Raw genomic sequence first — 24,283 nt, forward strand, 5'->3', positions numbered from 1 at the left:
TAGCTTGTATATACATATTAAGACAGTTGCATATAACTATGTGGGATGTTAATATTTTTAGAAGTCATTAAATGGTTTTTAAATAATTTAAAAAGTATAATAAAAAAAAATTTTAAGACAAGTATGGTGACTTATCTCAAAGCACTAGAATTCCAGTCACCACCTGACTCAATTTTATGGCACTGGTACGAATACCTGCCCATGGCAAGCATGGTCTGTAATAAAGCTGTGTTGTGTATTTGAATGTGGCTGTGAGAGAGTATGTCTTCTTCTCATCACAAGAAGAAATTTATAACTATGTAGTGACGAGTATTAACAAGATTTACTTTGGTGATCATTTCATAATATATACAGATGGTGAATCATTATGTTGTACACCTGAACCTGATAAAAATATTAGGGGGCTTCTGCACAGTCACTATCTTGACAAATCAGGTGGGCAAAAAATTAACAATGATGTTTCAAGAAATTAAAAAACAAAAACAAGCATGGCAGTAATATACAAGATTACTTAGGATAGTTCTAATTTTGCATATTTCTTTACTTTTCTAAAAGAGGGTTTGTTAAAGCTGTGATTTGTTATTTTATACCACTGAAGTTCTTTTTTTTTTTACATTTTTCCAAAACTGGAAACGGGGAGGCAGACAGACTCCCACATGTGCCTGACTGGGATCCACCCGGCATGCCCACCAGGGGGCAATGCTCTGCCCCTCTGGGGCGTTGCTCTGTTGCATCCAGAGCCATTCTAGTACCTGAGGCAGAGGCCACAGAGCCATCCTCAGCGCCCAGCCCATCTTTGCTCCAATGGAGCCTCAGCTGCGGGAGGGGAAGAGAGAGAGAGAGGAAGGAGAGGGGGAGGGGTGGAGAAGCAGATGGGCGCCTCTCCTGGGTGCCCTGGCCAGGAATCAAACCCGGACTCCTGCACGCCAGGCCGACACTTTAACCCTGAGCCAACTGGCCAGGGCCTGAAGTTCTTTTTTTTATGTTATATGATAAACCTAGTTCAGTGTAAACCATAGTGCTGCTTCTTTGTGTATGTCATTTTTATGTAAGTATTGGTATGGGTTTCCGTAAAAGTTTTCAAAACAAGAAAGAAATTAATCATGTAGAAGTTACAAGAAAGAATTATTCTCTTTTTAGTATTCTACTTGTAATTCACCAAAGACTTATTGATTAGCTTATATGCCAGAGACTGCTACTTGTTTTTTATATAAAGGCTTTTCATTCAGATCTGTGGCAGCCTTAAGATAAAAACCTGTGAGACTCCCAGATTTGATTTGAGATCACAGTTCTTAAATGGCAGGACCAGATTTTTTTACTGCAGTTATTGTTTTAAGCTTTTTTAATACTCAAAGTCAAGTCCCCAGGAATAATTTAGAATATGTTCAATACCTAATGCACTAACTAGTTAACAGTGTGTATCTAGGCCCTGGCCGGTTGGCTCAGTGGTAGAGCGTCTGCCTGGCGTGCGGGGGACCCGGGTTCGATTCCCGGCCAGGGCACACAGGAGAAGCGCCCATTTGCTTCTCCACCCCCTCCCCTCCTTCCTCTCTGTCTCTCTCTTCCCCTCCTGCAGCCGAGGCTCCATTGGAGCAAAGATGGCCCCGGCGCTGGGGATGGTTCCTTGGCCTCTGCCCCAGGCACTAGAGTGGCTCTGGTCTCGGCAGAGCACCCCCCCCCAGGGGCAGAGCATCGCCCCCTGGTGGGCAGGGCGTCGCCCTTGGTGGGTGTGCCGGGTGAATCCACGTAGGGCGCATGCGGGAGTCTGTCTGACTGTCTCTCCGTCTGACTGTCTCTCCCGTTTCCAGCTTCAGAAAAATACAAAAAAAAAAAAAAAAAAAGAACAGTGTGTATCTATGAGTGAGAAAAAAATGTGATGTAGAAATCAAATCCAAGATGAATATATATAAAACAAGTAGAAAAAATGGTAAAGGAAACACAGGGAAGTTAATTAGTATTTTTTTAATAAAATTCTTTTTTACAACTTGATACTTCACATAAGCTGTGAGGTAATAAAATTTTTTTCTGGCATATTTATCAGTATTTTCTAATTACCAGGAATATAATTTCATTTCTGTTTTTGGTGAAAATTTATAATTTTTTTTTAATTTCAGCATTTCAGGGAAAAGCTGCCTTCATTTGGAATGCAAAAGGTAAAATGATTATGCACTATTTAGTTTGTTTTGCAAAATACTGAAAATATTTTACAAAGCACTCTGTTAAGAAATACAAATTAATGAAACTTTCTCTAAAGGATATTCTTGGAAATTAATTTTATTCTTTTGCATTGTTGAAAATATGTGCATGAAACAATTTTCCTGAAGTTTGCTCATATTTGTGCCAATAATTGAAGAATTTAGAATTTAAAAACTATAGAATTTCACAAAAGTTTTTTGGTAACTTTATTTTAATTATTTGAAAGGAAATAATCTTAAATATTCTTCCATGTTCTTTAAGACAGTATTCAAAATTTGTCCTGAAGACAAAGTCCTATTTTATGGAGTATGATATAAATCTTAATGTCTTTAGTAGTTGTTTAGGTATCAGGATTTGCCTTGCACACAGTAGCCTCACTGTCAGCATTCTTTTTAATGTTAATTCTTATGCATGGAACTTAATAGTTGTTACTTTTCTATACTTATTAGTGTGGTTTTCTTCCATGGTGCCTTGGCTTTTGTGTGTGTGTGTGTGTGTGTGTGTGTGTTTTTAATAATTTTGTGCTTTTTAGCTCTTGAAAACTTGTAGATCCAGATATCCAAAATGCCAGCACTGCACATAACAAAATTTAAAAAGTATTCATGTTTGTTAGAAGCAATTACCTTCAATTTGATAGAATATTGATAACTGTCTTTTCAGACTTAACGTGATCTTCACTTGTTTTTCCTTTTGAACTAGGAATTGATAAATATGATCGATAATCATCAGGTAACAGTAATAAGTGGTGAAACTGGTTGTGGAAAAACCACTCAAGTTACTCAGTTCATTTTGGATAATTACATCGAAAGAAGGAAAGGATCTGCATGCAGGATAGTTTGCACGCAGCCAAGAAGGATTAGTGCCATTTCAGTAAGTTTGCTCTCACTTTTAAAAATCTCCCACTTCTTCATTTTCCTTTGCAGTAGTCTTCTCTTTTATTAATTTTGATGGGGTGACATTGATAAATCAGGGTACATATGTTCAGAGAAAACATCTCTAGGTTATTTTTTTTTTTTTTAAACCATCGTATAATTTAGTTTTATTTTTTTATTTATTTTTTCTTTTTTTTTTTTAAATAATTTTATTTTTTTAATGGGGTGACATCAATAAATCAGAATACATATATTCAAAGATAACAAGTCCAGGGTATCTTGTCATTCAATTATGATGCATACCCGTCACCCAAAGTCAGATTGTCCTCTGTCACCTTCTATCTTGTTTTCTTTGTGCCCCTCCCCCTCCCCTTTCCCTCCCCCATTCCCCCCTCCCCCCCGTAACCACCACACTCTTATCAATGTCTCTTAGTTTCACTTTTATGTCCCACCTACGTATGGAATAATGCAGTTCCTGGTTTTTTCTGATTTACTTATTTCACTTCGTATCATGTTATCAAGATCCCACCATTTTGCTGTAAATGTTCCGATGTCATCATTTCTTATGGCTGAGTAGTATTCCATAGTGTATATGTGCCACATCTTCTTTATCCAGTCATCTATTGACGGGCTTTTTGGTTGTTTCCATGTCCTGGCCACTGTGAACAATGCTGCAATAAACATGGGGCTGCATGTGTCTTTACGTATCAATGTTTCTGAGTTTTGGGGGTATATACCCAGTAGAGGGATTGCTGGGTTATAAGGTAGTTCTATTTTCAGTTTTTTGAGGAACCACCATACTTTCTTCCATAATGGTTGTACTACTTTACATTCCCATCTAGGTTATTTTGACATTTGCTTATGCTACATTCCCATCACCCAAAGTCCAATTGTTTTCTGTCACCTTCTAACTGGTTTTCTTTGTGCCCCTCCCCTCCCCCAACCCTCTCCCTCTCCTCCCCCCCATAACACCCACACTCTTGTCCATGTCTCTGAGTCTCATTTTTATGTCCCACCTATGTATGGATTCATTTAGTTCTTAGTTTTTTCTAATTTACTTATTTCACTCTGTATAATGTTATCAGGGTCCATCTATATTATTGTAAATGATCCGATGTCATCATTTCCTATGGCTGAGTAGTATTCCATAGTATATATGTACCAAAGCTTTTTAATCCACTCGTCCACTGACAGACACTTGGGCTGTTTCCAGATCTTCGCTATTGTGAACAATGCTCCCATAAACATGGGGGTGCATTTCTTATTTTCAACAGTGTTATGGTGTTCTTAGGGTATATTCCTAACAGTGGGATAGCTGGGTCAAAAGGCAGTACGATTTTTAATTTCTTGAGGAATCTTCATACTGTTTTCCACAGTGGCTGTACCAGTCTGCATTCTGCAGGAGGGTTCCCTTTTCTCCATATCCTTGCCAGCACTTACTCTGTGTTGTTTTGTTGATGAGCGTCATTCTGACAGATGTGAGGTGATATCTCATTGTGATTTTAATTTGCATTTCTCTAATTAGTGATCTTGAGCATTTTTTTAATGCCTATTGGCTATCTGTTTATCCTCTTTGGAGAAGTGTCTATTCATTTCTTTCGCCCATTTTTTGATTGGATTGTTTGTCTTCCTGGTATTGAGTTTTACAAGTTCTCTATAAATTTTGATTATTAACCCCTTATAAGACGTATTGTCAAATATGTTCTCCCATTCTGTAGTTTGTCTTTTTATTCTGTTCTTACTGTCTTTAGCTGTGCAGAAGCTTTTTAGTTTGATGTAGTCCCATTTGTTTATCCTGTCTTTTATTTCACTTGCCCATGGAGATAAATCGGCAAATATATTGCTGCGAGAGATGTCAGAGAGCTTACTGCCTATGTTTTCTTAGATGCTTATGGTTTTACGGCTTACATTTAAGTCATCCATTTTCAGTTTATTTTTGTGAACGGTGTGAGTTGGTGGTCTGGTTTCATTTTTTTGTAGGTAGCTGTCCAATTTTCCCAACATCATTTGTTGAAGAGACTGTCTTTACTCCAATGTATGCTCTTACCTCCTTTGTCAAATATCAGTTGTCCATAGAGCTGTGGGTTTTTTTCTGGGTTCTCTGTTCTGTTCCATTGATCTATATGCCTGTTCTTATGCCAGTACCAGGCTGTTTTGAGTACAATGGCCTTAGAGTATAACTTGATATCCAGAAGTGTGATACCTCCCACTTTATTCTTCCTTTTCAAGATTGCTGAGGCTATTCGTGTTCTCTTTTGGTTCCATATAAATTTTTGGAATATGTGTTCTATATCTTTGAAGTAAGTCATTGGTATTTTAATCGGTATTGCATTGAATTTACAAATTGCTTTGGGTAATATAGACATTTTAATGATGTTTATTCTTCCTAACCCTGAGCACGGTATATGCTTCCACTTGTTTGTATCTTCTCTGATTTCTTTTATCAATGTTTTATATCTTATAATTTTTTGAGTACAAGTCTTTAATCTCCCTTTTTAAATTTATTCCTAGGTACTTTATTTTTTGGGTTGCAATGGTAAAGGGGATTGCTTCCTTAATTTCTCTTTTTGACAGTTCATTGTTAGTGTATAAAAATGTCTCTGATTTCTGAGTATTAATTTTATATCCTGCCACTTTGCTGAATTTATCAGGTCTAGTTGTTTTTTGACTGAGACTTTAGGGTTTTCTATATATAATATCATATCATCTGCAAATAATGATAGTTTTACTTCTTCTTTTCCAGTTTGGATGCCTTTTATTTCTTTTTCTTGTCTGATTGCTGTGTCTAGGACTTCCAGAACTATGCTAAATAAGAATGGTGAAAGGGGGCAACCCTGCCTTGTTTCTGATCTTAAGGGGATTGCTTTTAATTTTTGCCCATTGAGGCAAAAATTGAGGTATGTTCCCTGTATTCCCACTTTGCTGAGAGTTTAGATCATGAATGGGTGCTGGATTTTATCAAATGCTTTTTCTATTGATATTATCATGTGGTTTTTCTCCTTCCTTTTGTTTATGTGATGAATCACATTGATTGATTTGCGAATATTTTACCAGCCTTGCCTCCCTAGAATAAATCCCACTTGATCATGGTGTATGATTTTTTTCATATATTGCTGGATCCAGTTTGCTAATATTTTGTTGAGGATTTTAGCATCTAAATTCATCAGAGATATTGGCCTACAATTTTCTTTCTTTGTGTTGTCTTTGCCTGGTTTTGGAATCAGAATTATACTTGCCTCATCAAAGGAGCTTGGAAGTCTTCCTTCCTCTTGAATTTTTTGAAATAGCTTGAGAAGGGTAGGAGTTAGTTCTTTGAATGTTTGGTAGAATTCACTTGTGAAGCCATCAGGCCCAGGACTTTTCTTTTTTTGGGAGTTTTTTGATAACTGTTTCAATCTCATTTGTTGTAATTGGTCTGTTTAGGTTTTCTGATTCTTCCAGATTAATTTTTGGAGGATTATATGTTTCAAAGAATTTGTCCATTTCATCTAGGTTGTCTAGTTTTTTGGCGGACAGTTCTTCATAGTATTTTCTTGCAATATTTTGTATTTCTGTGTCAGTTGTTATTTCTCCACTTTCAATTCTAATTTTATTTATTTGAGTTCTCTTTTTTTTTTTGGTGAGTCTGGTTAAAGATTCATCGATCTTGTTTACCTTTTTAAAGAACCAGCTCCTGGTTTCATTCATCCTCTGTATTGTTTTTTAGCCTCTGTTTCATTTATTTCTGCTCTGATCTTTATTATTTCCTTCCTTCTACTAGCTCTGGGCTTTACTTGCTGTTCTTTTTCTAGTTCTTATAGATGCAGTGTCAAGTTGTTTATTTGAGCTTTTTCTAGCTTCTAGAGGTATGCCTATAAAGCTATGAACTTCCCTCTCAGGGCTGCTTTTGCTGTGTTCCATAAATTTTGAGTTGATATATGCTCATTATCGTTCATTTCTAGGAATTTTTTTATTTCTTCTTTGATCTCATTGTTAACCCATTCGTTATTTAATAAAATGCTATTTAGTTTCCAAGTGTTTGAGTATTTTTCAGTTTTTCTGTGGTGGTTGATTTCTAGTTTCATGTATTGTAATCAGAGAAAGTGCTCGATATGATTTCAGTCATTTTAAATTTGTTGAGACTGCTTTTGTGCCCTAATGTGTGGTCTATCCTAGGGACTGTACCATGAGCACTTGAAAAGAATGTATATTCTGCTGCTTTAGGGTGAAAGGTTCTGAAGATATCTGTTAAATCTAGTTGATATATTATGTCCTTTAAGTCTGCTCTTTCTTTGTTAATTTTCTTTCTTGAGGATCTATCTAGTGATGTTAGTGGGGTACTGAAATCCCCAACTATTATAGTATTGCTGTTGACCTCACCCTTTAAATCCATCAAAGTCTGCTTTATATATTTAGGTGCGTGGATATTTATAACGGTTATATGTTCCTGTTGGATTGCTCCTTTTATCATTATTTAGTGACCTTCTTATCTCTTACTATAGTCTTTGTTTTAAAGTCCATTTTTGTCTGATATAAGTATTGCTACCCCAGCTTTTCTTTCATTTCCATTTGCATGAAATATTTTTTTCCATCCATTTATCTTCAGTCTATGTGCATCTTTTGTTTTAAGGGTGTCTCTTGTAGACAGCATATGTATGGGTCCTGTTCTTTTATCCACGCAGCTATCCTATGTCTTTTGATTAGATTATTTAATGCATTTCATTTAAGGTTATTATTGATATGTAGTTGTTTGTTGCCATTTTATTCTTTAAAGCTGTATTCCTCTTTTGCTATATTTTTTTTTCTCCTTTGATCTGTTTACAACAGGCCCCTTAGCATTTCTTGCAGCCTTGGTTTGGTAGTAGTGAATTCCTTGAGCTTTTTTTGTCTGGAAAGCTTTTTATTTCACCTTCAATTTTAAACGATGGTCTTGCTTGATAAAGTAGTCTTGGTTGTAGGCTCTTGTTCTGCATTACTTTGAATATTTCTTGCCATTCCCTTCTGGCCTCAAATGTTTCTGTTGTGAAGTCGGAAGTCATCCTCATGGGGGCTCCTTTGTAGATAATAGTCTTTTTTTTTCTCTTGCAGCTTTTAATATTTTTTCTTTATCACTTAGCTTTGGTATTTTAATTATGATGTGTCTTGGTGTAGGTTTCTTTGGGTTTCTCTTTAATGGAGTTCTCTGTGCTTCTTGAACTTGTGAAATGTTTTCCTGCCTTAATTGAGGGAAATTTTCAGCTATAATATGTTTGAACAAAATCTTTATCCCTTGTTCTTTCTATTTTCCTTCAGGAATTGCTATGATGTGGATGTTATTTCTCTTCATGTTGTCACAGAACTCTTAGAGTTTCCTCAGACTTTTTGAGTCTTTCCTTCTTTCTGCTCTGCTTTCGTGCCTTTATTTATTTTGTCCTCTAACTCGCTGATTTGATTCTCAGCTTCATTTATTCTGCTTTTAATTCCTTCCATTGTGTTCTTCACTTCTGGTATTGTATTTGTTGTTTCTGCTGATTCCTTTTTATTACTTCAGTGTCCTTTTTTATATTTGCTATCTCTTTATTTAGGTGTTGGTAATGACCATCTATTGTTCTAATGTTTCTCAGCATCATAACAATCGTTATTTTAAACTCTGCATCTGGTAATTTGGTTATATTTGACTCATTCAGGTCCTTTTCTGGGGATTTCTCTTCATTCATTTGTGTTGCATTTCTCTGCCTTCTTTTTCTGTCTGTGTAAAAGAAGGTTTTGGCCACTGGAGTCTACTGGGTATGGCTTCTGTGTTTCCTAGGTGTGGTCTGTCTGCAGGCCTGTCACCCCTCTGCTGTTGCTGCCTAGGGCGTTCGGGTCTCGTCGTTGCTCGTGCCTGTCCACTGGGGCTGTTACTGTGGTTTCTGCCTCTCTTTCACGGGAGTGGCTGTGATCACGCGCTCGGGTGTACAAGCCTTGGTGGCCTTGGCCTTTGCCCCGCCCCTGTGGGTGGCATTATGCTCGGCCATGAGGGCAGGAGTGAGCACTTTTGCTCCGCTGCGGGTCTCTGCCTGCTTCCAGACTTTCACCCCGCCCTTGAAGGAGGAGCCCGCTCATGGGACGGCTCCAAGCCTTGGCTCTACAGGCCTGGCGAGACTGCTTGCCCATGCTGGGTAGCGGGACTCTGCCTGTTATGGGTTTTTGACTCCACCCCCGTGGGAGGAGCCAGCTCCCAAGTCAGACTACAAGCCTCGGTTTGCTGGCAGGGCACGGCTGTTCTCCTGCACCCTTGATCAAGGGCAGGTCTCCACCCCTTCTGGGGTTCTGGCCTCCCCCTTCCGCAGGCTGAATTTCAGGCAGCCCGCAGCTGGGCTTGACCACTTTTGCACATCCCCTCCTCCCCTACTCCCCAGCTGGGCAAGACGGAGCTCACAGCTGGGCCTCAGTGGTGGCCAGCCAGCTTCTGCCCTTGCTGACGGAACTGCGCTTCCGTGTCCTGCCACCGCCTGCCCTTGGGCAAGCCCGGTTTGGGTGGGGGCGCTGCAGCTCAGACCCTAAGACTCACTACTGTAGTCTCGAAAGCTCCCTCCTTCTAAACAACTCTGTTCTGAGTGCTGTAGGAGAGCTTGTTTGGCTGGTGTCCTGCTTCCCTTTGCTGGTATTGTTGTTTTCAGGGGAAATATTCATTCAGATTTAGGGAGTGACTCATCCCAGAGGTTAGGGTGGCTGTCTCTCAAAATGTTTCTCCCTGTACCTCCTAGATTACACTCTCTTCCTGCTACTCCGGTCCTCTCCTCTCTCCTTGTCCCCTGGAGCCCCGGGTGAGTGGTTGTGAGAGAGGTTTTCTGCACGGTCCCTTCAAGAAGAATTCTGTGTCTGAGAAATCAGTCTCTTTCTCACAAACAGGATCCTGTCTTGTTTCCAGCTAAATACTGTCCATACACCTCTTCTAGGCTCTGGGGCTGCAGGCTGGAGCTTCATTCCTGGGGCTCAGGACCCTCCCCTCTCTGCTAAACTCACTTCCCGCTACGTGAGTCTCTCCCGGCTGCCATTCGCTCCAGGGAGCTGGGCAGCCCTCTCCACGTTTTTGTTTTTCCTACCAGTCTCAGTGTGCCTTCTTCAGTGTTCCTTGGTTGAAGAGTCCTCTTAGTTTAGTTGAAAGTTTGTTTTTCCAGATGATGGTTCTTAAAATTAGTTTGTAATCCACTTTGGTTCTGGGAGGTGGGAGTTGGTATGTCCACCTACTCCATCGCCATCTTGTCTTCTTCTGCAGTAGTCTTGATAATACCTTTTTTTTTCCTCCAAGATCTGTTCTTTTTAAATGAACAGTGTAAGCAGTAAAGGGAATAATAATGTATACAGGATATATTGAATGGAAAATTTTACTTCTGACATATTATTTCTTAAAAATTGTGTCATTTTCTAACCTAATTCATCACTGTTCTGTAAGATGACTTTTGGTTACTTTTAGTTACACGAATCAGTAATGATTATAATAATTTCATCCCTCCGTAGCTCACCTTTGGCAGCCATAACTTTTACAACATAATCAAGTAGTCTGCAGCTCCTAAGGATACCTCAGATTTTAATCTCTTTTTTTTTCCTGAAAATCTGATGAATAGTTTTCAACAATCACTTATTTTCCTGGATGTTTAGGATATTTATAGTAAAATTCTGTTTGCTTTGTAACCATATTTTGTTTCCATTGAAGGTTGCGGAGAGAGTGGCCGCAGAAAGGGCAGAATCTTGTGGCAGCGGCAATAGTACTGGGTACCAAATCCGTCTCCAGAGGTAAAGAATATACACATATTGTTTACAGGTAGATTTTAGTGAAAAATTTGAAGCTGGAGATTCAAAAGAGACTTTCTGCATTATAATGCTAATTATTACTATTAGAATTAACATTTAAAGTAACTGAAGCAGGGGAGGCCAACAACCCACAAAGTCATTTTTTTAACCCAAATTTAGATTTGGATTGCCATTTTAATGTCTTTTATAGTATAGAATGATTAGAAAAACAACTTATTTCCTGGATATACACTAATAGATTATCACTCCCCCTGAACGAGTCCATGTTCTATACATATTTTGGTATCACTACTCAGCCCCTGATAAACTTACACTGATTTTGATATCTTTAACCCCCTGTCCTACTTAATTGTATTTCTTTAGTTTTTCTTTTGGAGTCAAGATTCCATTTACTTTTTTTTTTTTTTAATGATAATTTTATTTTTTTAATGGGTTGACATCAATAAATCAGGATACACATATTTAAAGATAACAAGTCCAGGTTATCTTGTCGTTCAATTATGTTGCATACCCATCACCCAAAGTCAAATTGTCCTCTGTCACCTTCTATCATGCTTTCTTTGTGCCTCTCCCTCTCCCCCTTTCCCTCTCCCATTCCCCCTTCCCCCCCGTAACCACCACACTCTTATTAATGTCTCTTAGTTTCACTTTTATGTCCCACCTACGTATGGATTAATGCAGTTCCTGGTTTTTTCTGATTTACTTATTTCGCTTCATATCATGTTATCAAGATCCCACCATTTTGCTGAAAATGTTCCAATGTCATCATTTCTTATGGCTGAATAGTATTCCATAGTGTATATGTGCCACATCTTCTTTATCCAGTCATCTATTGACGGGCTTTTTGGTTGTTTCCATGTCCTGGCCACTGTGAACAATGCTGCAATAAACATGGGGCTGCATGTGTCTTTACATATCAATGTTTCTGAGTTTTTGGGGTATATATATACCCAGTAGAGGGATTGCTGGGTCATAAGGTAGTTCTATTTTCAGTTTTTTGAGGAACCACCATACTTTCTTCCATAATGGTTGTACTACTTTACATTCCCACCAACAGTGTATGAGGGTTCCTTTTTCTCCACAGCCTCTCCAACATTTGCTATTACCTGTCTTGCTAATAATAGCTAATCGAACAGGTGTGAGGTGGTATCTCATTGCAGTTTTGATTTGCATTTCTCTAATAGCTAAAGAAGATGAGCATCTTTTCATATATCTGTTGGCCATTTGTATTTCTTCCTGGGAGAAGTGTCTGTTCATATCCTCTTCCCATTTTTTTATTGGATTGTTTGTTTGTTTGTTGTTGAGTTTTATGAGTTCTTTGTATATTTTGGATATTAGGCCCTTATCTGAGCTGTTGTTTGAAAATATCATTTCCCATTTAGTTGGCTTTCTGTTTATTTTGTTATCAGTTTCTCTTGCTGAGCAAAAACTTCTTAGTCTGATGTAGTCCCATTCATTAATTTTTGCCTTCACTTCTCTTGCCTGTGGAGTCAAATTCATAAAATGCTCTTTAAAACCCAGGTCCATGAGTTGAGTACCTATGTCTTCTATGTACTTAATTGTTTCAGGTCTTATGTTCAGATCTTTGATCCATTTTGAGTTAATTTTTGTACAGGGGGAGAGACTGTAGTCCAGTTTCATTCTTTTGCATGTGGCTTTCCAGTTTTCCCAGCACCATTTATTGAAGAGGCTTTCTTTTCTCCATTGTGTGTTGTTGGCCCCTTTATCAAAAATTATTTGACTATATATATGTGGTTTTATTTCTGGACTTTCTATTCTGTTCCATTGGTCTGAGTGTCTATTTTTCTGCCAATACCATGCTGTTTTGATTGTCGTGGCCCTATAATAGAGTTTGAAGTCAGGTATTGTAATGCCCCCAGCTTCATTCTTTTTCTTTAGGATTGCTTTGGCTATTCGGGGTTTTTTATAGTTCCATATAAATCTGATGATTTTTTGCTCTATTTCTTTAAAAAATGTCATTGGAATTTTGATGGGAATTGCATTAAATTTGTATATTGCTTTGGGTAATATAGCCATCTTGATTATATTTATTCTTCCTAGCCAAGAACAAGGTATATTCTTCCATCTCATTATATCTTTTTTGATTTCCCTTAACAATGGTTTATAGTTTTTATTATGTAAGTCCTTTACATTCTTTGTTATGTTTATTCCTAGGTATTTTATTTTTGTTGTTGCAATCGTGAAGGGGATTATTCTTTTGAGTTTGTTCTCAATTGTTTCATTGTTGGCATATAGAAAGGCTATTGACTTCTGCATGCTAATGTTGTATCCTGCGACCTTACTGTATTGGCTTATTGTTTCTAGTAGTCTTTTTGTGGATTCTTTGGGGTTTTCGATGTATAGGATCATATCATCTGCAAAAAGTGATACCTTTACTTCTTCTTTTCCAATATGGATGCCTTTTATTTCTTTGTCTTGTCTAATTGCTCTGGCTAGAACCCGTAGTACCACATTAAATAAGAGTGGAGAGAGTGGACAACCCTGTCTTGTTCCTGATTTAAGGGGGAAAGCCTTCAGTTTAGTGCCATTTAATATGATGTTAGCTGATGGTTTATCATATATGGCCTTTATCATGTTGAGATATGGCCATTTCATAATGGCTAAGGGGACACTGAATCAAGAAGACGTAACAATTCTTAATATATATGTACCAAACCAAGGAGCACCAAAATATATAAGACAGCTACTTATTGATCTCAAAACAAAAACTGACAAAAATGCAATCATACTTGGAGACCTCAATACACCGCTGACGGCTCTAGATCGGTCATCCAAACAGAGAATCAACAAAGACATAGTGGCCTTAAACAAAACACTAGAGCACCTGGATATGATAGACATCTACAGGATATTTCATCCCAAAGTGACTGAGTATACATTTTTCTCCAGTGTACATGGATCATTCTCAAGAATTGACCATATGTTGGGCCACAAAAACAACATCAGCAAATTCAGAAAAATTGAAGTTGTACCAAGCATATTTTCTGATCATAAAGCCTTGAAACTAGAATTCAACTGCAAAAAAGAGGAAAAAAATCCCACAAAAATGTGGAAACTAAACAACATACTTTTAAAAAATGAATGGGTCAAAGAAGAAATAAGTGCAGAGATCAAAAGATATATACAGACTCATGAAAATGACAATACGACATATCAGAATCTATGGGATGCAGCAAACGCAGTGATAAGAGGGAAGTTCATATCACTTCAGGCATATATGAACAAACAAGAGAGAGCCCAAGTGAACCACTTAACTTCACACCTTAAGGAACTAGAAAAAGAAGAACAAAGACAACCCAAAACCAGCCGAAGAAAAGAGATAATAAAAATCAGAGCAGAAATAAATGAATTAGAGAACAGAAAAACTATAGAAGAAATTAATAGAACAAGGAGCTGGTTCTTTGAAAAGATCAACAAAATTGACAAACCCTTGGCAAGACTTACCAAGGAAAAAAGAAAAAGAACTCATATAAACAAAATCCAAAATGAAAGAGGAGAAATCACCACGGACACCGTAGATATACAAAGAATTATTGTAGAATACTATGAAAAACTTTATGCCACTAAATTCAACAACCTAGAAGAAATGGATAAATTCCTAGAACAATACAACCTTCCTAGACTGAGTCAAGAAGAAGCAGAAAGCCTAAACAGACCAATCAGTAGAGAAGAAATAGAAAAAACCATTAAAAACCTCCCCAAAAATAAAAGTCCAGGCCCTGATGGCTATACCAGCGAATTTTATCAAACATTCAAAGAAGACTTGGTTCCTATTCTACTCAAAGTCTTCCAAAAAATTGAAGAAGAAGCAATACTTCCAAACACATTTTATGAGGCCAACATAACCCTCATACCAAAACCAGGCAAGGATGGCACAAAAAAAGAAAACTACAGACCAATATCTCTAATGAATACAGATGCTAAAATACTAAACAAAATACTAGCAAATCGAATACAACAACATATTAAAAAAATAATACATCATGATCAAGTGGGATTCATCCCAGAATCTCAAGGATGGTTCAACATAGGTAAAACGGTTAACGTAATACACCATATCAACAAAACAAAGAACAAAAACCACATGATCTTATCAATAGACGCAGAAAAGGCTTTTGATAAAATACAACACAATTTTATGTTTAAGACTCTCAACAAAATGGGTATAGAAGGAAAAGATCTCAACATGATTCCATTTACTTTTAAAATAAACTGACTTTCCATTCACTGTACAGAATTTTAGGCCCTAAGTAATGGGTCATTTTCTGAATGTGACTTGTGCCATTACAAAGAAATAATTAACATTGAGTCATGAAAACAAATAATATACAATGAAGTTGAATCTAGTATTTCTTATTACCCTATCGTATAATAGGAATTTCTATAATTAAAGTTAAGTATGCATAAAGTTATTAAAACTATAAGCACTTTTTAAATTAAAGTTTTTCTTTAAAAGTTTATGGTAGTTAGTAATTTTTTAGTAAAGAAAACCAGGAATTGTTAACTTGTGTCTTTTATTCACAGCCGTTTACCAAGGAAACAGGGTTCTATCTTATACTGTACAACAGGAATCATTCTTCAGTGGCTCCAGTCAGACCCGTGAGTATATTTCAATTCAGGACATTTAATTAAATCTTATCAAAAGATATAATTATTAAGTTAGACATCACTATTTATGGAATGATTACTACTTGGCCAAACTTTTGCTTTAGGCATTTGTCCAGTGTTAGTCATATTGTGCTTGATGAAATTCATGAGAGAAATCTCCAGTCGGATGTGTTAATGACTGTCGTTAAAGATCTCCTCAACTATCGGCCTGACCTGAAAGTAATATTGATGAGTGCAACGTTGAATGCTGAGAAATTTTCAGAATATTTTGGTGAGTAAAATTTATGGCTATTTAGATAATTACCACATAAAAGTCAAACCACAGCATTGAATAATTTTATAAACTTTTTGTGAGATTCTTTTGTGGTTTCTATGTACTGTCGCAGGCTAGGGTGGCATTTTGCTAATGACAGTAATACTAGCGACCACTTAACAGAATACCTTTAGTGTACCAGGTAGTATATATGGTGCTTAGTCTTTATGAATTCTCAATACCTTGTGAAATAGGGCTATTTTCATTTTTACAAATGAGAAAACACTGACCTGTGGTGGCGCAGTTGATAAAGCGTCGACCTGGAAATGCTGAGGTCGCCAGTTCAAAACCCTGGGCTTGCCTGGTCAAGGCACATATGGGAGTTGATGCTTCTAGCTCCTCCCTCTGTCTCTCTCTCTCTCTCTGTCTCCTCTCTAAAATGAATAAATAAAATAAAAAAAAAAAAAAAAACCCCAAACAAACAAATGAGAAAACAGCCTCAGCACAGTTAAGTAAGGAGCTTACCCACAGTGGCCTAATTTACAGAGGGTCAAGAGGATTTGAAACTAAATTTGACTAGCTGCAAAGTATATTCTTTTAAAATTATGCCTTTGTCTCTTCTGTTTATAATTGGGGAAGGAGGAGAAAAGGGGAAGGAGTTAAAATGAAATGTAGCTATATTTAATACATATTCTGTATTCAGCTCTGTATTCAGTCATATTCTGTATGGACTCTTAAAGTCTTATGAACTTGGTTATGTATTTTATGTCCTCTTTTTCTTTTCTCTTTTTTTTGGATGAGTTGCCCAGAATTAACATTTGAGCTACTTAATTCAAACAATGAAAGTGAGAGGCAAAGCTGTGATACCTCAGATACTTTGACCTCTGCTACAATTGATCTTTCCTTACAGTGTGTGTGCTATTTTGTTTGGTACAAAATGTCAATAACATTTAGAAAACAGTCCCAGGAATCCTTTTTCTTTTTAAATAATGATTCTAAAATAATAAGTAACAATTTAATATTTGGTTCAGTCTTGTTTAATTGCTTTTTTCTTCTGCTACTCTGGGAATCATGGGAGGAATGCTTCATGTGTAGATTTCAATGAAACAGGTTCTGATGGTACCATCTTGGCTAGTGAGTGACCAAGAGAAAAATAGACTTCTAACAGGTTTTGAGTTCAATTTAAAATTCTTTACCCTTTGGTATTCTCCATTACTTTATAGAACTGTGAGGTATATGTAATAGTGTAGTAGCAGTAAAATGGTGTTGAGTGAAGACTAGACTACTGTTTATTATTGGATTAGATGTAGAAAAATAGGGTAGAGCTGTAGAAGTTGAGGACCATTTTCTGTAAAAAGGGTAATAGACTCATTGTCTTATTTGCAATGTTTAATTTTTATTTTGAACATTTGAGTACAGACTTATGCTTTGTTTACCATAATAGGTAACTGTCCAATGATACACATACCTGGTTTTACTTTTCCGGTTGTGGAGTATCTTTTGGAAGATATAATTGAAAAAATAAGGTAAGTAAATATTAGAAAATAAAAGATTAAAAAATAGCTAATATGTCACATTTTTTAAATTCAGAAACACCTTTAAACACTTTCTTCTAAAACATTGTTTTTCCTTAGTCAGGGATTCTAGAATTTGTTGCACACTAAAATCACCCCTTAGCCTTTTAAAATACAGATGCCATAATCACACCCTCACCCTATCCCTTCATGACATTACAAAGTCTGGGCTGGTAACTAGGCTTTAGTATTTTCCAAAGATCCATGGGAAGCAATGTTTGGGACCCTGTCTTTTGTGCTTGAATCTCACTTCTGGTTTTCCTGCCTAATTTTTTAATTCTCCTTCATGGGCTTCCATTCCCCACCCTTTCAATATGATTTTCCCCAAGGGTTCTCCATTAGCCCTTTCTCGGTCTGTTGTGATTTCACTGTGTGGTCCTGTTTCCATGACCATATGTCTGTATTTTCACAGCTCTCTGAGCTAGAGTTTCAGAACTCAGACTCTCCCTGAACTCTAAACTTGTTGCCTAACTGTGTACTCTGCAGCACTCCAGCACCACAGATACCTGGAATGTCACGTTTTAAAAACCAACATTCCTGCTGGCTGTGGTTGCAACAGAGCAATACCCCAGATGGGCAGAGCATCGCCCCCTGGTGGGCATGCCGGGTGGATCCCAGTAGGGCACATGCAGGAGTCTGACTGCCTCCCCGTTTCCAACTTCAGAAAAATACAAAAAATACAAAAAATAAAAAATAAAAACCAACATTCCTGCCATGCTTTCACCAAAAAACTTAGGCATTATAATGGTTACTGATGTTATCCTCAGGTATAAATCAAAACAGCTAATATTTATTGAGTAGTTATATACTAGGGTGAGTTAACTGCATAGGTTTAGTAACCAAATGACTGCAAGTCATTCTGTATTCCACCTCCTGTTCACCCCTGTAATGCAGCCCTTAAGAACTTTCAGCTTGAACTTAACATGTCTTCTCATTTTTATTTCTTCTACTTAAGGGCTATATTCTCTCTCCTCTGCTAATGTAATAGTTTTCTTTTGGTGCTATTATCTTGACTCAAAACTGCTGCCATATATTCTCCAAAAAATCTGCTCATGTGAACTTTCTCCCCCTAGACACAGCGCTGAGATTTGTCCTTAAGTATAGTACTTGTTTAAGAACCTTTATTGGTTTATCCTGGCCTGTAGCAGAGCACCTCCCTGGTATACCCAAGTTATTGATCCCTTCAACACTGGCCATTAGCTATCACTGTCTTCTTCAAGGAGCTGTGCAAAATTATATTTGCATTCTGATTAGAAAAGGCCTGGAAAGCATAGCCTCATAAGATCTACTTCCAGGGCCTAAGTTAGTCAGATATTCCCAGGCGCCTCACAGTCTGGGCCCACCCTGTTCTAGCCTCCTGCATCCCATAGGCCACTCATCCTGAGTGCACCATTCTCCACTGTGCCAGCCATTGCCCTATCACTCAAGACTTGATACTTTGTTACATGTTGTTTCCTCCTTTTAGGCTTAATTTTCCACTTTCTCCATCCTTTGACCTATAAACTATTGATTATATAAAACTGAGTCTCAGCTTCATTGCCTGTTCAGCCATCTGTGATACCTCTCACAGAGGGAGTTGCTTTCTCATCCAGACTCCTGTAGCACTTTTGTCATGTCCCTTACAACACTTATTTTATTGATATGTGATGTATCTTTATATATGCCTCTTACACCAGATTTCACAGTTTGGAGATCAAGGATTTTGTCCTGTTTGTCTTCGTAACTAGTGCATAGCATAGTGCCTGGCCTCTAGTAAGCATCTAATAAGTATATGGACAGATGTAGAAACCCTTGTGATGAGATTTTTTAAGACTACAGAGCTTACTTGATAAATGAGAAAATGAGTAGTGGGAAAGGTGAGAAGGAAGACCATAGAGTGTATTTTACATGGAGAAAAGTCATCTGGATTTTGAGTACGTGTTTATTCAACAGATGGTTTTTAAACTTTACGCCTTGCACTGTGTGCTAGGGTCTCAGCATGAAACAAGAAAGACTTGGTACGTACCTCATAGCTTATATATGGTCAGAGAGACATATACACTATTACTATAATGTATGATTGACCTGTTGTGAGAAAGTAGAATGTGTTGAGAATGAGATTTTGTACAGCAGGGATAGTTTAGGCAAGTCAGGAAAGCATTGAAATTCAGAGTAAGAAAGAGGGATGTGTATGTAAATTGAGAAACTGTGTATTCTTCCATGCTCTAGTTCTGTCAGTGTTCATAAATTTGTATTCCCTTCCTCAGTGTATCCTACTACTTCCACAGCACATTTACCAATGGTTTTCCAAGAGAGTAATTGTCAGCAGCTTGACAGTAATGAACACAAAGTTTCAGGGGTCAGGAATCTAAACTTACATGGAGGTGAATTGCTTTCCTAAGCTGTCTAGAGGCATGTTATGTACAAGGAACTAGCTAAGGGGTCCTTGAAACCAAAGGATATTCTCTATACTTACCATTCCGTAGCCATCCCAGAGAGGGCAGCTGAAGGAGGGTGGTCCTTGGATAGAAATTTCCCTCAGGAACTCTGAGCTATCACCTTCTCAGAAGAGCTGCACTAGAGGGAAGTAGGAGGGGAAGATGAGATGGAGGGTTGTGATTGGGCCTTTGGGGTGGGGAATGAAGGTTACCTCTGTTGTTGGAATTGCTGGGAAGGGAGCCAGCTGTGGGTTCATCCTGCTGACAAGGACTAATCTCTGTCTCAGGTTGCCCTACCTCAAGCTGGTGCCTCTGTATGCATCGAAGACTTAGGGGAATCCTGGGTCACAGGTACTGCATAAGGAAGGGGATTAATACTTTTTGGGTGTCTGCTATGTGTCAGGCACTGTGCTTTACTCATAAAACTTTGTTTTTATTCTTACACCAGTACTGCTATAAGAGTATTAATCTTTCAAATAAGGAAATTAAAGACCAGAAAATCGCACCTTGTTCAAAGCCACACAGGAGGTCAGTGGCAGAGCAAGGACATCATTTCCATGCACCAACCCACCCTCCCACCGCCATTCCATCTAGATGCCGTCCCCTTGGTAAACTCGGACGGGACTGAGGTTAAAGTTTAGGTTAATTTTTCTTTATCTCTCTTCGCCTTCATGTGCTCAGAGCCTACTTACAGTAGGTGGGATTCTAGGGTAGATGTGCCCTGCTTACAGCAGTCACTGCAGCATGGAGACATGGCACAGTGCTAGACAGATGAGATTTGAGTGCTGATTCAGGCTCGGCCCTTGGCTATGTCTGTGGGCCTGAGTAGAATTAAATAGTTGTCAACCATGAGTCTGCACATCTATAGATGTACTACCTGAATCTCCTGGGGCCCTAATTAAAATTCCTGAATTAGCAGACCCCTGTCAGACTTGAGTCCAAATCACAAGGTATAGGATTTTAGAATTTACAATCTACAAACTATCCAGGGAATTCCTATACGTATTCAGGTTTGGAAACCTATATGTAAAATCTGAATCTTCTACTAGGCAACATTAGCTATTATTTTGGACCTAATATGTTAACTTGTTTTAGAGCAAACTAAAGATAGAAGGTGAAAGTTAATCTAATTTTGATTGCTTAAAATGATCTAGAAGTGTATGTACTTTGATACAGAAGAATGATTTTCAATTAAAATGTCAGATTTTTTGTTAATGAATACTTACAAATTGGTAATTTAACTAGTGTTCACTAAAAGTTATAGTGAAATTGTTTTTTAATATCTTTTTAAGAACTCTAAATGAAAGAAGTCATAGATATTAGCTAAAACCAAAGTTCTGTTGTTTGTTTTAAGTGAAGCTATTCAAGAATGTTTTTATTTTAGATATGTTCCAGAACAAAAAGAACACAGATCCCATTTTAAGAGGGGTTTCATGCAAGGGCATGTAAATAGACAGGAAAAAGAAGAGAAAGAAACAATCTATAAGGAACGCTGGCCCAATTATGTAAGGGAACTGCGGAAAAGGTAAGTTTATTTTGTTTGAAAGTCAGAACACAGTGACCCAGTGACTAAAACAAAAAGCAGGAGTTACCTTCTTGAATTTGTATGTATTTAAGGAGGAGACTACTGCATTCTCGTTCCCGCTAACTACTATGCTGATTTGATTTGTACATACTATTATTTTCTCTTATCTACTGATTATTCCCCATTTGCAGGTTGAGTTAATTTTTAGATTTTATACAAAGTTAAACTTCAGGAAATGTTATCGGGTATTTTATGATTTTCTATTTAACTTTGATAGGTATTCTGCAAATACTGTAGATGTTATAGAAATGATGGATGATGATAAAGTTGATCTGAATTTGATTGCTGCCCTTATTCGATACATTGTTTTGGAAGAAGAGGTTAGTTTTTTTTCTTTAAGTGACATAATTTCAATTTTATTTTCATATCTAGGCCATGAAAAAAGAAAAAAAATTAATGTTTTTAAAAATAGCCTATGAAAGAAACTGCATTTTATACCAGAAATGAGAATCTCAAAATCCCAAGGATTTAGATATTTGATCTATTTGAAGAAAAGACTGACCAAATGAAAAACCTGGTTAATAAATTCTATTTTTGAAAAGCAAGTTTATACTGTTTATTTCTAATCAGTAATCAAAATTCTTCTGAGGTAGTATAATTGTAATGAAGACTTCCTTCAGTGTGCCCAGATGTTTGCTCTCAGTGTATTCTGTTATGTGACGCTCTGTAATGGTCATTTCCTCTGCATGCAGGATGGGGCGATACTGGTCTTTCTGCCAGGCTGGGACAATATCAGCACTTTACATGATCTCTTGATGTCACAAGTGATGTTTAAATCAGGTATTACAGAAATGTATTTTATTGCAGTTCTGGGAGTGGAACTTGAATCACATGTCGCCTGCTTTTTAATCTTTCATTTGAGGAAGTGTTGCTTCAGTGAAAGAACTTGGATGTCTTAAAAATTATTATGTTTAAAACTATGGGTTACTTCTGGAATGTATTATGTTTAACCAGTGCTAATTATTTTTAAATTGGATATGGAAATTTGATAAGTAATTTGCTTTATAAATTCAAATATTCTATATATAATTAAAAGAGTGAGGGTCATTCAAAATCTACAAACTTTGATTCATATTGAGCAAAATCCTCTGGTTTTCAATATAGTAGTGGGACTGGAGTTAGTTAATGATGTTTTTCTAGTATAGTTTGAAAAGATTATTTCCAACTTTTAAGCATTTTTTTAGGAATTTGGGCAATGTGCTAATAAATGAAATAAATGAACAATAAAATGTTGACAAGAACTTGTTGGAGCACTCAGAAAACAACATAAGAATAAAGTTGATCTGCTTATATTTAGGAATATAAATTAAGAATTAATGTAGTTTAGCCATTGAATTCATTGTTTCCTGTATGTCTGATGGCGCTTTTCTGCAGCTGTTGTAAATTTTAATTTTCTTTTTAATTTTCAGACAAATTTCTTATTATACCTTTACATTCACTGATGCCTACTGTTAACCAGACACAGGTATGTCATTAAATTTATTCAGTCTTCCTGAGGGAAGCTTAAAGCACTGCTTATTGTGTTTTGTTGAATTGTTTTATTTTTAAAGCATATTATCAAGTATAATTCATATAAAAATACTTCTTTGAGAGCCTTTGCTAATGAGTCTTCAGGTGATGATTTTACAAAAACATGAATAAGAGAGGGTAATCCACAAATCATATTAGTTTTGTCAACATTAGGGGAAAGTTGAAAGATTGGTTTCACCAATAACTTGTTTGGCTTTTCTGAATAGAAGATAAAGGGTATGTGAGTACTAATAAAAATAACTCAACATAGAAATTGTGTGTGACATGCCATAGTTTGATATTTGAAATTTTGATATAACAGCATTAGTATATTTGCAGGTATGAGGTGTCTTATTGTCAATCATGTATTATTTATTTGAATACTTTGGCTCAGATTCAGAGATTTCCCTGGTTAGAATGAATACTGCATTCTCAAAGAAAAGATAATTTTCTGGATTGCAGTGTTTGCGGGCCATAGTAGAATGAGAGAGGTGAGAAACTGTACCTCTCTTCCCTAGTTTTTTCACTCTTGGTAAGAAAATAGCAAGGCATTGTTTTCAGACCCTTTTCATATCCTTTTTGCTGAGGAAGGAAATGCTTACTCCTGAGTGAGGCTCAACCAGCGGAATTAGACAGAGTGCTTACCTGAGGGAAGAGAGAACTCTTGGTTCAAAGAGGGGAGCAGTATGTTTGAGGTAGAGGCACCTCTGACACCATAACAGTCAATTGTTTCTCCCTTTGCAGAGAATATGTGACTAGACTGGGAAACATCTTCTCTACTGATACTACTTTTACTCATGTGGGGATCGTTTGTGCATTTTTGTGCTTTACAGCCAAGAGATGCTTGGCTGCATGTCTTTTCATCTACTTGGTGGCTTTGTTAAGGCTTTTTTGTTTGCAGGATTCAGCATTTGAAGAGGATTTTTTTCTTAATCCAGTCTAATCTCAAAAGTTCGTATTTGGTAATACAGCCAGTTAATGTTTATTCTGATGAGTTGAGCGTCTGCCTTGTTTGGTGTTTTTACCCATATAGTTTGGGTAATTCATAACTACTATTTTTAAACTAATTTCTCTCTCTCCCTTAAAAACTTGATTATACAATCAGATATTTAACACTTCAGTTTTTGTTAAAAACCATTGTATAAATTATTGTATTTTATTTAAAATTTTCTTTGTGATAAGGTTCTGACACTTGTGGGAGATTTAGCTTGGTTTACTAAAAGGGAATTTTGTAGTATTGAAAATGATGTATACCTTATAAATAGATCTATAAATATTAGATGCGTACATGTGTCAACAAACATTTGTTGTATAAGTGCTAGAAATGAATAATATCTGATGTAATTCCTCTAATTACAAGAGTGATACATCAGAAATCAGTGTACTTTTGGGGTTTTGATGTGTTTATTCTTACAGGTATTTAGAAGAACCCCTTCTGGTGTTCGGAAGATAGTAATTGCTACCAACATTGCAGAGACTAGGTAAAAATGGTT

At 36.9% G+C, this 24,283-nt stretch overlaps 1 protein-coding gene across 1 annotated transcript in view; it reads left to right on the forward strand.

The window, feature by feature from the left end:
• Window positions 1-24,283, forward strand: part of DHX36 (DEAH-box helicase 36) — a 68,381-nt gene that overhangs the window by 12,671 nt on the left and 31,427 nt on the right. Inside the window, exons 4-14 of the mRNA XM_066259057.1 lie at window positions 2,115-2,153; window positions 2,896-3,066; window positions 10,726-10,805; window positions 15,369-15,443; window positions 15,557-15,723; window positions 17,150-17,231; window positions 21,081-21,221; window positions 21,499-21,601; window positions 21,974-22,061; window positions 22,691-22,746; window positions 24,207-24,271. Of these exons, the coding sequence (XP_066115154.1) occupies window positions 2,115-2,153; window positions 2,896-3,066; window positions 10,726-10,805; window positions 15,369-15,443; window positions 15,557-15,723; window positions 17,150-17,231; window positions 21,081-21,221; window positions 21,499-21,601; window positions 21,974-22,061; window positions 22,691-22,746; window positions 24,207-24,271 (1,067 nt within the window). The remainder of the gene's footprint in view (window positions 1-2,114; window positions 2,154-2,895; window positions 3,067-10,725; window positions 10,806-15,368; window positions 15,444-15,556; window positions 15,724-17,149; window positions 17,232-21,080; window positions 21,222-21,498; window positions 21,602-21,973; window positions 22,062-22,690; window positions 22,747-24,206; window positions 24,272-24,283) is intronic.

The sequence above is a fragment of the Saccopteryx bilineata genome, chromosome 2, assembly GCF_036850765.1.
Source record: "Saccopteryx bilineata isolate mSacBil1 chromosome 2, mSacBil1_pri_phased_curated, whole genome shotgun sequence".
Lineage (NCBI taxonomy): Eukaryota > Metazoa > Chordata > Mammalia > Chiroptera > Emballonuridae > Saccopteryx > Saccopteryx bilineata.